Here is a 13,627-nt window from a genome sequence, read left to right as displayed (position 1 = left end):
TTTGGATGAGGAAAAGTGGAGATTCAGGTGTTGACAATCACCCCAGAAATTTCAGGCAGTAATTTCCCAAATGGTGATACTCCACAACCAACATTTGGATATGACTGCTATAAACATTGTTTATAACAATTAATTCTTGATTCAAATATCAAAGTCTGAAAAGCTTAAAAATAATGTTTCAACAAGCTTAGACCCTATAGGGCTAAATCTTTAAGATCAGGCAACGAACCATAATTTTGATAATTAAATCATACATTACATGTACATGATCATGATAGTGTGGTTATAAGGGTTTGTTTTACTCTGAATAATCACGTCACAATTGTTAAAGAAATGGAGGTTTATTAAACGTATACTGACGTATTAGACTCCTTTAAAACAAGACAGCCATCCATTCGGAAATTTTGATATATATAAATACAATTCATCTTAATTGGTTGGGTTAGAAAATAGGCTCTTTACCTTTGTTTGATATTGTTTCAGTAAAGATTTCGATTTTAATGAGGCACAACTTTGGACAGAGGTGGAAAGCAACACGGAGCATTTACTGAAGACCTGTGCTCCTGTACAAGTTTAAAGTTATCATCAAATACACAATAATAACATAAGCAGTCACTGTCAATGAACATCTTGCTCCATCCTGCAAAGCTGATTGAATGTAAATTAGCATAAGCCTACTGGGTTATTAAAGTAAAGCTTAATCTCTGATGAGACTTAATGCCACTATGGACATTTTTATTTCACTTTCACTTTCACAAGTTTTATAGGCAAAGCATGAGAGCCTCACGTGGGCTGCAGGGTGTCTGTGCGGCCAGCAGGGGGCGGAGTTTCACAGTCTTGTGAACCGGAATGACATGGGTTCACCTTGTGGAGAGGCACACGTTTGATTTTAGCTAGTAATTTGACATTCAAATGAACGATAAATGTCCCTGTAGTACTGTAGCACGTCTGGCTGCTCGTCAAACAGAGGAACAACATGAAACAAGACGTCAGGATACTGTTGTTGGGGGAGCGTAAGTCATTCGCACTGACAGCTGACCACAAGCTAACCAGCAGGCTAGCGTTAGCAAACATTAGCTACTGTAGCTACCTTACAAACTTGGAGCTGAAGGTGCCTTGGCTTCTCCAGGTGGCAAGGTGGATGTCACTGTTTTAAAGGGGAAAGTTATGTCTGCACCCATGTATGTTTTGTACGAAGTGGTCGCTTTCCAAACGGTATGCTAATTTAGCTCAAAGTAACTTTGGTTTAAAGTTGTTGAACGTTAGCTTAGCAGCTAGCAGCTAACTAAACTTAGCTAACGTTAGCTTAGCTGCCAAACAGAAGTTGGTGAACGTGATTGTTGTTTTCATTGGGCAACAAATGCGTGTTTATTTGTCTGTTATTTTAAATATTAATATGAATTGTTAACTGTATCGAGAGGGTTAGGGTTCACTGATAGTTGTTGTTGTTCTCTGTGTGCATCAATGGCATGTTACATTTAGCTAATAGTGTCTGAAAACTGTATATTGGCGCATTTAACGCTGTGTAATGGATGCCATAAAGAATAGTTGGCTAACTTGCTCGTAGCTGATAGATGCACTTTCACAGGAAGTGCTTATCACTTCATCACACCAGTCAAAGTGGATCCTAGAGGATTTCTCTGGCAGCTCCTCTCAGTCTCTTCATGTTGTCTCCTCCAACAGCCAAGGTGGGGAAGACATCACTCATCATGTCTTTGGTTGGAGAAGAGTTCCCAGAGGAGGTAAGTCTCATTCTAACTAACTGTTCACCTTTGCTGTATTTTTCCTTTTCACTGGAGACCTTTCCAGCTGGTTGAATTCCATACAGCTGACCAGCTGACTCTTATAGTCTGTGTATTAACCTCTGTTTGCTAATAAAGGGCACAGCTTCTCTACTGTAGTCGGTACTGGACAAACTGCAGTAATGGAAACTAATTGTTCACTGTGTGCAAGCTAATAAAAGTTACATTTTCCTCTTCAGGTTACTTTGCATGATGTTAAACTCTTTTTACTCCTTTTTGGAGAATTACTTCTAACAAGATGAGATGGACAGCTATAGTATATTACAAAATAGAAACGCTTCTTTTAAGTTGAATTTGTTTCATACTGTCATTGCGGTCAGGCTGATCTACTGATTCCAATATATTGATCAATATGTAAAAAAAAAAAAACGTTTACTAGGAAGGTTGAAGTCAACGTAGGCTTTTGCGAAATATTGTGAATTTTGCAGCATGTTTGTGCTTTGTTTGACATGTTAAAGTCAACCTGTTCTGCTCTCTACTATGATGCCAGTATAGTGTTTTTGTGCGACTTTTAGCTTCTTTTAGTTTTAGCACACTTGCTAGGTACCACAAAATGTGTGGAGAAATGTCTGGCATAATGACAAATACATTTTGCATCACTTTTTTCCCCCGAAAAAATTAAATTTCAGCGTATGGCTTAATTTAGTCAACTAAAGCCATGGTTAATGCACCATGGAAAGTGTGTGTTTGTGTTATAGGACGCTGTAGTTTGATTAAGTGATGGTTGAGAGTTTTTCTGCAATCCCTGAAAGGTTCCACCCAGAGCTGAAGAGATCACCATCCCTGCTGACGTGACTCCAGAGAAGGTGCCCACACATATAGTGGACTACTCAGGTAACAACACCTAAAGGTTAATGCAGAGGACCACTGTTATTCAGTCCTCTGACTGGTCTCTATGCTTGTTGCAAATGAAGACACCAGCTGTAAAACAAATTAGTGTGACTTTGTGTGTAGTTTGTTGAAACATAAAGGTCTGAGTATCATGACTTAGATATCTGTTTATTTCTGTCCTTAACAGAAAAAGAGCAGAGTGATGAAGTCCTTAGAAAGGAGATAATCAAGGTAAGTACACCATACACCTCTAATGAACAAACTGAACAACATCCATTTTGACAAATGAGATCAAAACCAGATGCAGTGAAAGATTAAATTGGTTTGGAATAATCTTGAGCAATGCCGTTTCACCCCTGTTCAAGAACAACAACTTTGAGCCGTAGAAATGGATATCATTGTTTCTGCGGATTGTCACAATTTTGTTACAACTATTTCTAGGTGGCCTAGCATTTACGCCATTTTTTTCTCATTCTTTTGTCATGTTCCCTTTTTTTGTGGGCAGTAACATTACATAAAGTGTTTCTGTAGCATATTAATATAAAGGTATACAAGGTTTATTGAATTATGTGAATTCTGTTTTTGGCATAAGGTCCCTCACAGCTGTTCTTTCTCCAACCCACACAGGCTAATGTGGTGTGTGTTGTGTACGATGTCACCAACGAGGACACAATAGACAAGGTAGTAACCTGCTACTTGGTATATATTGTTTCATACTGCACAAGCATTACACATACTGTTTGTTACTTAATGCATTTAAAATACAAATGGCACTTTGTTCTGCCTCTTGTTTTTCAGATCAAAACTAAATGGATACCTTTAGTTAATGGTGATGCAGAGAAAGGAAACAAGTATGTGTGTATGCTGTTGATGGTTGTGTGTTACCTGAGCCCGTCTGTGCTAATGAACTTTGAACTCTTTCCTACTGTTTTCCTATAATGCTGGCAAACTTGGTATTCTGTGAATTTGTAGCTAAATTGCCCAGAATAAGACATAAGAGCATGCCCAAGAATTGGGGAGTGAGAGTGTACTGCATGCAGTGCACTCACACTCCCACTCCCCAATTCTTCCCAATTCTCTGTTTGAATGACGACGGATTTACATTGTATCATGTATTGCATGAATACCTGTATTTAAAAATTCAACTATGATAGTGTTTTATTGAGAGTTACCCTGTCTCCATGTGTTTTATCAGAGTTCCCATCATCCTCGTGGGAAACAAGTCTGATCTGCGCTGTGGAAGCTCAATGGAAACCATTCTTCCCATCATGAACCAGTTCTCTGAGATTGAGACATGTGTTGAGGTGAGACAAATATTCAATCTGCTTATCACTGCAGTCTGTATACACCTGCACGGTTGCCATGTTTCAAACAAATATTTACACATGCACACTTTATCTGACCTTTAGATTGCTAAGATAATTGTATCTATATTCTTTCTTCTGTTTTTCTCTTTCAAGTGTTCTGCAAAGAACTTGAAAAACATTTCAGAGCTGTTCTACTATGCACAGAAGGCAGTTCTTCACCCCACTGCCCCTCTTTATGACCCTGAGGACAAACAGGTCAGATATTTTGGGAGAAATGTGATGCCAACTGTTGAGTCAGCGTGTCTGTCTATCTCAGTCCACTTATTTACAAATGGGCATGAAAAAGATTGGTTGAATAATGATACGCTTTTTGTCCTCCCATATTTGTCCCCAGCTGAAACAACTGTGTGTCCGAGCCCTTAGCAGGATATTTTACATTTCCGACCAGGACAATGACCGTATCCTCAGTGACGCTGAACTCAACCGCTTTCAGGTGCCAGTTAAAATCATAACATAACATAACATAACATAACATAACATAACATAACATAAGTCTTCTTAGCACTTATTTGAACCAAAGCCATTGGTTTGCTATATAACAAAATACATCTCTCTTCATTTGTAGAAATCTTGTTTTGGGAATCCTCTGGCACCTCAAGCCTTAGAAGACGTGAAGACGGTAGTTTGGAAGAACACCAGTGATGGGGTGCAGGACAATGGCCTTACCTTAAATGGTAACATTCAGTCATGCATGACAACATAACTTAAAATGGTGTTGTTGCAAGGCCACACTCAACTAATATCTAAGTATTGTGTGTCTCCTTTTTCAGGTTTCTTGTTCCTTAATACGTTATTCATCCAGAGGGGCCGACATGAAACCACATGGACTATTCTCAGGAAGTTTGGTTATGACGACAACCTTGAGCTGACTGACGATTACCTTTACCCTGAGTATGTCTAGTGACACTATTGTACTTTATCAGTCAACTCAGATGCAAATGTTTGTACTGCTGATAACTATAGTATTACAATAGTCTGCATTGCAATATTATTGGAGAATAAAGATGCCTGTCCGTGGACTCTACATTGCCATTTCTCCTGTGTTTCCATTTGGCTTTATCTTTGTTATGTTTGTATGCATTAGCTAGGAATGCCTGGGTATCTAAATATCGTATTGTTTTTTTCTGTTGTCAGACTACGGGTTCCTGTCGGCTGCACCACAGAATTTAATCATTTAGGTCACCAGTTTCTCCTGCGGCTGTTTGACAAGTACGATGAAGTGAGTAGCAAACCTAGTTTGATCACAATGTTCCACTGGACAGTAAATTGTAACCGTTAAATGTTGTGAGAATGCTGTGTGTTTATAGAGTATATTAGAGCAGTGGTTCTCAACCTTTTTTCAGTGATGTACCCCCTGTGAAATATTTTTTCAGCCAAGTACCCTCTAACCAGCGCAAAGCATTTTTGGTTGAAAAAAATATGTAATACACAGCGCTCTGCCATCAGTGTCTGATTTATTAAACTATCAACACTGAAAATTGCATTGTTGCATTGAATTCAGTTTATGAACTTAAACTTATATTTTATTGAATATTTATTAAATAACTATTTTTAAAGGATTTAAAATGTATATATTTTAAATCTCACGTACCCCCTGGAGTGCCTTCACGTACCCCCAGGGGTACACGTACACCCATTTGAGAACCACTGTATTAGAGGAATGTATTTTAATTGTGCAAGGTAAAAAAAAAAAAAAAAAAAAGCGGTATTCATTTTCTCCATGTCTCCATTCATCCTTGTTTTGACAAAGTGACCTGTTTTCCCTCTCAGGACAAAGACTCTGCCCTGTCACCGACAGAGCTTAGGAACCTGTTTTGCGTATGTCCTTACATGCCATGGGGTGCAGAGGTCTACATGACTGTCCCAACCACAGACGAGGGCTACATCTCTAAACCCGGCTACCTTTGTCAGTGGACGTAAGTATCTAATTTGATTGTTAATGATTTAATGCTATTGCATGCACTAGGTTTACACGCTTGTGCACTTCTGAGCAATTTATTTTCTGCACGGTTCAAAGTCACATGTATGTCAATCCCTTCACATGCAGGCTCTCTGCGTACTTTGACATCCACCGTTGCCTGGAGCACCTAGGATACCTAGGATACCCTATCCTCACTGAGCAGGAGTCACAGACTGCCGCAATCACAGGTGTGTGTGTATGTTTGTGTGATTGACTCAGTTAATTCTTGGGGAAACCCAGCAGACAGCATGTAACTGTTTAAACAAGTAACTTAAATCCCAGTCTCATAGTTGAGCATTGTTCAGTATTAGGATTACTAGTCTTAATCCTGTCCACTGCAGCCTAATAGATTTATATACTTGCATCGGTCCTTGAGATGAGAAGAAATAGTATGGAGTTTGTAAATTGCATGTTGACACATTTACGCTTGCATAACATGCATAGTATTTGTCTTGTGTTTTTTGTGAGCATTAACTAAAAGAATAAAGATTACTGATTAGTGATTGAAAATTGAGCTAATATGAGGAGCTTTTACTTAGGTGTATATGCTAGTAGTGTCTCTGTGCAGGAACACTGTGTATGAACAAGTGGCAGTCTTAGGCCAGTTGTCAGGAAAGCTTGGACACAATTGGAAAAAAAGTGTGATGTAATATGTCTGACTGCTGCTAATCACACACATTCTGTCTCCGTCCTGAGCACCTTTTAGGTGACCCTGCTGTAGATGTCATAGAGGCCAAGAAGCCACAGCGATTAACACTGATCTTTTAACAGAGGACTAGTTACTGTTTGTAGCATGTGCCTACTTACTGTGTTTTTCGGTGCTGAATCAACCTTTCATTTAGTCGTGTTGATGTTAATTGTTATTGTACATTTATTTTAACCTGTGCTAGCACCTTGCTGTGAGAAAAGCAATGCCAACTGGTTGCTCTAATCACCTGTCAGTTGGGGTATCAGACAAATGCATAACTCCTCAGTGAAATATCTCAGCAACTGTTGGACTGATGGATTGCTTAAGTATTTGTACAGACATTCTTTGCCTCTGGAGGACCATTCCTGAGGTGTTGATGTTTTCTTGATTTTTCATCTAGCGCCCCAACAGATGGGGCTGACAAAATCTAGTTTAGAGTGATGAATAGTTGAGTCAAGTCCAACAGTTTAGAGTGATGATGGAAAAGCTAAGTCTCAGATATCCTAAAGTGGTTAATGTACAGGCAATAAACCCTCTTCATTTAACTTTCCTGTCGCAGCACCTTCGAGCCAAACTTTACAGTTTTTGTCCCATTAGTGATTTATTTTTAGTGGGTTTCTCCTTTTTTAATCTCTTTAATTATTTTAAATGATAGTCATATTTTATTTTATGCCCTACATGTCTTGTGAATATAAGTCTTGTTTCCTCTGACTTTAAATCTCTAATGTTGTGTTACCTTAAACTGGACTGGATTGACATACACTGCACTATATTCTAATATAGTTGTTATGCCTTGTGAAAATCCTCCAACTGCCACACTTAATCTTACTTTGAATGAAATAAATATATATACAAATTTTACTTAAGTTTGAAATAAAGGTAATGCAACTAAGTGGACTTGATGTAAAATGTCTCTTTTGCTGTAATACATTTTAAACCCAGAGAGTGTGAGTTACCGATAATGTGACATATGACATTTTTTTTATTTGACCATTTGTTGAGATAAAGCAGATTATTTTCAGCTGTTAACTTCCAGCTAAGCTAATTAAATCCTAAATGGCATAATGGCAGCCTTGTGTGTTTGAGCATTGTGTTCACATTTTGTGTTTCTGCTTGTTTACATGTGCAGTGACACAGGAGAAAGAGGTGGACCTGGAGAAACGCCAGACACAGCGGACAGTGTTTCTCTGCAAGGTGATCGGACCGCGGGGGACTGGCAAGTCCGCCTTTCTCCAGGCCTTTGTGGGCCACAACGTTTTGGTATGGCACCATCTGCTAGTCTGGAGCTGGGAATAGGAAATTTGGATTAATAAAACGTGAACCTTCTTTTCTAACATTTGATAATACTAAGTAGTAGAGTTTTCCTGTAATAGTTTTTTTTTCTTCTTCAGAATAAAGGAAATTCCAGCAGTGCCTTTTCCCCCTATGCCATAAACACTGTCCAAGTCAGCAACCAGGAGAAATACCTTATAGTAGGTAGCTCCCATCCTGATCTAATGTTTACACTTAACCTCTGAGACTGATTAAAACCTAAGCACACTCTTCTTCTCCCTGTGCAGCTCAATGAGGTGGATGTGGAGGTACAGTTCCTGAAGGCATCAGACGCCAACTGTGATGTTGCTTGTCTCATGTATGACGCCAGTGACCCACATTCCTTTGACTATTGTGCCAGTATATACAAGGTCAGTAACAGCAAAATTACAGAAGCATTTCATTTATTAATTTATTATCATTATCGTTGGCTGCCCATCAAAGTTTGTGCTGGTGTTGGCATTCAGTCAGCCTAATTAATAATGTAGTATTACAGCACAGTATTCACCACTTATTTTTGTACTTAAGATAGTAAATTCTGGAGAGTCGAAAAAGGTCCATGTTTGATAGATTTAGTTTTTTATTTACGAATAATTTCCGTCCATACTAGACCTGAAAACGCATTTCACATGACCATTCACGTGCACTGGGCATGCGCACGGCAGTGTTAACAGGAAGCCGATTTTACACAGTCTGGACTACACTAGTTGGTTGTTTAGTTGCAGAAAATACTGTGGAAGAAAAACCCAATGGCGAAAATAGGGACCAGAGATTTATTTTCTTGGAGAGATGACGAGGTCGAACCGTTACGGAAAGTAACACACAACTATACGGCAGAGTTTTAGGGAGGTACTGGTAGCATTTTCCATTTGCCGGAGGAAGGCATTGAAATGGGAAAGCAGTTCCCACACAAGAAGGGTGACTTGGCAGAAATGGGTGTCTCCACTAATAAGTTAACAAAAGAAAACCATTTCACCTTTCAAACTTTGACAGATTCGTGTCCATGCACAAGTCAGGATAAAAGTGATTTTTTTTTTTTTTTTTTCTTATTCAGTTTGACATTTACTTTGTATTGCAATAAGGTTTACTTGAATTTCATTATGACCGACTTTCAAACAAGGTAGATTGTCTTCTCTCTCAACTGAAGTTTTCACTCTTAATCCCATTTCTTACTTAGCAACACTACATGGAGAGCAACATCCCATGTGTGCTGGTCGCCTCCAAGGTGGACCTTCCTGAGGTCAAGCAGTTCCACGGGATGACTCCAGCAGAGTTCTGTTATAAACACCAACTGCCTCCACCTCTGCCCTTCTCCAGCCTGTTCCTCGACTCCACCAGCAAGAACATCTACAACAGGCTTGCCTGGGCAGCAGTATACCCGTACGTTCCAATTAGAAAAATCAAGACATTGAAAACCTGGAAAATATAAAGATCAGTTACAGGAGGAGATTGTTCAAAAACATTCAGAACAGGGATAGGTAGAGATGTAGGTAGCTAGGCATTTGTTTTGCTCATGTTTTTGTTGTGTTGCATTGTGTGACTGAACCTTCAATATATTGTTTCTCTCCACTCCAGACACCTGAATGGTTCCAACATGAGCAACACATCATTCTGGCTGAGAGTGGCGTTGGGCTCGGCTGTGGTTGCAGTTCTGGGCTTTGCAATCGTCAGAGCCGTCGGCAGACTGAAATGATCAACAATCAGCCGATCTTATTTTTTTCCATCCTGACGCTCGATCAATCCATCCCTTTAAGACAAATCATCAGAGACAAGATTCAAAGCCGCCGCATCGTTTTTCTTTTCACCCCAAAAGGCTCCCAGGAAACTCTTCTTGTCTCTACTCCTGTTCACTTTGTCCGGCCCTCTGAGTCATTTGATTGCGACAATCCAAAGGCAATTGTAAGCTAGTGATCATATTATTCCCCCCCCGCCGCTATGCCCAGCTTTTTCTGCCTTACATTGTCCAACCAGGTTAAGTAGGAGTTCGCCTGTCAGCACTCGGTGCATTCATACACGGAGAACAGTTCAGATCCGAACAGGTGCTTTATCAAAGGGTAGGAAATGTAGCAAGACATTTGCTTCTTATCTGCATTCAATAATGTGTCGGGTGTTAATGGTGAGATTGGAGAGTTTTTATAAACATACTGTGTTTCTTAAACATAATATAGAAAAATGCCAAATTGACTAGACTGAAGAACCAAATGTCAGCACATGGAGCATTTTTAAAAGAGCAAACACCCTGAGTGGCTGCTACTGAATATCTCCAGTGAACTACACTCTTCCTTCTGGCCATACTAGATATTATCTGATTTGCCAAATAAATCCAGCGGCAATGAGTAGTAAAAGCATGTTGCCCCTTAGGCATATTGTTTTGCCTGAAAATGAAACATTTTAATGTTTTTAGCAGTAAGGCCTGCCTCCACTCAGGGAGGGAGAGATGTGCATGAAGAAGAATGGCGGTTTGTTAATGCATCAGCAAAAAGCCAGCAAATATTTTATCCAGTAAAAGGAGGCCGCACAAACCTTAAATAACTGGTCAAATTCATCTCTGCTTCTTTCTGTTCACATTGAAAAGGAATTCATTGATTTTGATTGAGACTGAGATAAGCTTGATAATCTGTTTTCTATCAACATACCCTGTGCATACATTTTGATTTCCATACATAATCTGCCATTGCATTGTTTTCCAACATGAGTCAGTCATGTTATGTATGTTTTATTGCTTCATTTTGCTGGGGACCTGCTGTTTCTGCAGAATACAGTTCTGTGACTTTTAAAATATGGCTGTTTTTCTTACAGAAACTGAACTGATTTAGATGCTTAATAAAAGACCAGACTAGACAGGATGGGGAGATTTTGCCCAAAAGACGTTATGGATGTTGGGATGAAAAATGAATGTTGTGCTTTATGTTAATATGTCTGACAGTTGATGCCCCCCCCCCCCCCCCCAATACTCATCTTGTTGATTCTTTGCATCTATTTTTTATAGCTGATAAATTTTGACTTTAATTTTGTTTTGTCTTTAATTAATACACAAGACACACCTGATACACATTTTGTTTAATATCTACGGTACAAAAAGAGTGTGTGAATCAAATGAGGCATAACTGTTTAATAGACCAGATGTGCTCCAAACACTGCAATACTAATGTAACACATACCATATTATCTTCATCACAAAACGTGTGTACTAAAAGTCAGGAAACTCAAAGGTAGTATTCTGCTCTGCTGTCAGATTTCATGTTGGTTTACTCCATGTTGAAGCCACTCAAATGACTACACACATCAACATCATGCCTTGGTGAGTCTGGGTCTATTGCTTTGATCACTCAGCCCCGAAGCTGCTTTATCAGGTTGGTTTGATGATATCAGGTCTGTTTTTTAAAGATAATAATGTAGAACAGTGTATCAATGGTAATTTTCTGTGTTTGATCTTGACTTTAATCAGTTTGACTCCAGTCTGTGCTCCTGGCTCATCAGTCTCAACTGCAGTGAAGAAGACTCGTCGATTCTTGTTGACACCACAAGATGGCAGTGTTGCATCTCAGGTGAGAGGCCAAGTAGTGAAAGCTGGGTGTGTCTGCAAAGCCACCTCCTCAACCCTCTGCAGCCACACAGGGTGTTTGATAGTAGTGATATGTGCAAGAATAAGAAACTGCTGTATTTTAACCTTGATGCTCTGTATTCAGTGCAGTTTTTGACTAGACTAGATGTTAAGACCAGTTTTACAGAGAATTTCCCCCTCAAATGTATCTCTTGGCCTTGTTTACCTCCACCCTATCACTTTAAGGAACTTTATTTTTTGTGCACGTTTATGTCAATATGGAATATCTATGGTACACAGGCTTTAACTTAATATCTCTGTGTTCTACAAAGCCCTTGTCTTTGATAAAAGATAATTATGAGTGCACTATTAACACGCATAGTCTCACTTAAAACATGCAGTTGCCAAGTATCAGTATTTTTTCTGTGTGTTGCATGCCCACCCGTGTGTATCAGCCTCTGCCACAGAATATCATCCCTCTCATTGGAGCCTCCATAGGTGGACTTTGTCTGCATCAGCTTGGTGCACAATAGCTGTAATTTCATGCAGTGCGCTTAAATTAGTTGACATGTCTGATATAATCCATAGGCGACAATGTCATTTGGCTGTTAAGAAGTAATCATGTAAAATCTAGAATTCTTTAAAATGCACAAATATCCCTCCCGTCTGCTTCACCAAGCGTATTACGCACGCGTAAAATGCGCGCAATAAGTTGACCAACACATTTAGTAGAAGATGACAAAGGTTTTACTTTATTTCAGTATAAACAGTCTTTAAAAGTGACTGAACACAGTGGGATGTTTGTATAGCACGAGTCGTCTGAACGTGAGGAAATCTACAGAATGGAGTTTGAATGACATCTATAGAGCCTTTAGGGAAACCTTGCTGACGTCCACTGCCTATGGTCTGTACATTGTAAAGGCTCAACAATGCTCATCAGTATGACCCCGTGCACTAACGATGACTATTCATAAACTCAACTGTATGTCATTTTTTTTTTTTTTTCCACTTTTCAGAAAGACCCTAGTCCACCCAGTATGTATCCAAGGGTCGGATGGAAATTAACAGTATTATTAACCCCCAAATAAAAATGCTCACAATTATTTCTACAGCATCCATAAGCTATAGTGCAATGGAGAGAAAACTACTGGTAAAAACAGCATAAGTTTGCATGACTTTACAAAAATAATACATATACGAAAACATTTCCTTAAGTATTTACAGTGACTTTGTCTCTCTGATATTGTCCTTTTACTTCTTCTTGGCTGTTTTGGCTGCCTTTTTGGGGGTCTTCGCCTTGGGCTTGGCTGCCCTCCTTGCTGGTTTTGCCTTGGACTTGACCGTCTTGGTTGCTTTCTTAACTGCTGCCTTTTTCGCTTTCACTGGTGTCGCCTTTTTAACCACCTTCTTCACTTTCTTCACAGCCGCCTTCTTGGGTTTTTCCGGCGTTTTGACCAATTTCTTGGGCTTAGCCGCCTTCTTGGGTTTGGAGGGCTTTGCTGCCTTCTTTGGTTTGGCAGGTGCCGGTGGCTTGGTTGTCTTTTTGGAGTCCTCCGGTTTGGCCCACCTGAAGGAGCCGGAGGCGCCGATGCCTCTGGTGTGGCGCAGGCTCCCGGCTGCCACCATCCTCCTCAGGGCCAGTTTGATCTGCACATCCACGTTCTCGCCCACCTTGTAGGTCTTCCTCACGTACTTCTGGATGGACTGTCGGGACGCTCCGTTCCGGCTGGCGTCCTGAGCGATGGCTGCTTTTATCATCTCCGAGTATTTGGGATGAGAAGCAGGTTTCTTGGGCTTAGCCTTTTTGGCTTTGGCTGGAGTTGCCGACGTCTCTGCCATGGTGACTTTTCTTTGGAGTTAGTTTAAAAAAAATTAATTAAAAAAAAAAAAAAAAAAAAAAAAAAAAAAAGTCCGATGGGGTGTAATTTCACCGGAGCGTCGAAACACAAAAATACGCACGGACAGAAATAAAGCTTCTCCAAAGAACGTCCGAGTTCACAGACAATGCCACACAAACTGCTGTAACTGTAAAAAAAAAAACACAACACAACCAAAAAAATAGATATTAAAGTCGTCCACACAAAGTGTAGCGTCGGTGCACCGGATCACTTAAGTGTCTTATTC

At 39.8% G+C, this 13,627-nt stretch overlaps 2 protein-coding genes across 2 annotated transcripts; one reads left to right on the top strand and one right to left on the bottom strand.

Moving 5' to 3' along the window:
• The first annotated feature begins 802 nt into the window (after positions 1–802).
• rhot2 (ras homolog family member T2) lies at positions 803–10,904 on the top strand. Its single transcript, XM_054598333.1, has 19 exons — positions 803–1,013; positions 1,684–1,742; positions 2,555–2,636; positions 2,821–2,864; positions 3,261–3,314; positions 3,432–3,484; positions 3,829–3,937; positions 4,094–4,195; positions 4,335–4,433; positions 4,566–4,674; positions 4,771–4,891; positions 5,135–5,219; positions 5,771–5,916; positions 6,048–6,148; positions 7,778–7,908; positions 8,040–8,120; positions 8,208–8,330; positions 9,137–9,339; positions 9,535–10,904. Exons 1-19 carry the CDS (start codon positions 977–979, stop codon positions 9,650–9,652), a joined length of 1,857 nt encoding a protein of 618 aa, XP_054454308.1. The 5' UTR covers positions 803–976; the 3' UTR covers positions 9,653–10,904.
• Positions 10,905–12,227: 1,323 nt separating this feature from the next.
• Positions 12,228–13,627, bottom strand: LOC129091494 (histone H1.0-B). The gene has a single exon (XM_054599150.1). The coding sequence runs from the start codon at positions 13,340–13,342 to the stop codon at positions 12,755–12,757; it is 588 nt and encodes a 195-aa protein (XP_054455125.1). The 5' UTR covers positions 13,343–13,627; the 3' UTR covers positions 12,228–12,754.

Source organism: Anoplopoma fimbria, chromosome 5 (genome assembly GCF_027596085.1).
Source record: "Anoplopoma fimbria isolate UVic2021 breed Golden Eagle Sablefish chromosome 5, Afim_UVic_2022, whole genome shotgun sequence".
NCBI lineage: Eukaryota > Metazoa > Chordata > Actinopteri > Perciformes > Anoplopomatidae > Anoplopoma > Anoplopoma fimbria.
The sequence above is the reverse complement of the archived record's forward strand: the minus strand, read 5'-3'. Positions and strand labels throughout refer to the sequence as shown.

Excerpts from the sequence above, each read along its gene's own strand:
- rhot2 (XM_054598333.1), top strand. The coding sequence starts at position 977 with ATGAAACAAGACGTCAGGATACTGTTGTTGGGGGAGC. Across the intron at positions 3,485-3,828 it reads GATGCAGAGAAAGGAAACAA|AGTTCCCATCATCCTCGTGG; the intron begins GTATGTGTGTAT and ends GTGTTTTATCAG. Across the intron at positions 5,220-5,770 it reads TGTTTGACAAGTACGATGAA|GACAAAGACTCTGCCCTGTC; the intron begins GTGAGTAGCAAA and ends TTTCCCTCTCAG.
- LOC129091494 (XM_054599150.1), bottom strand. The coding sequence starts at position 13,342 with ATGGCAGAGACGTCGGCAACTCCAGCCAAAGCCAAAAAGGCTAAGCCC.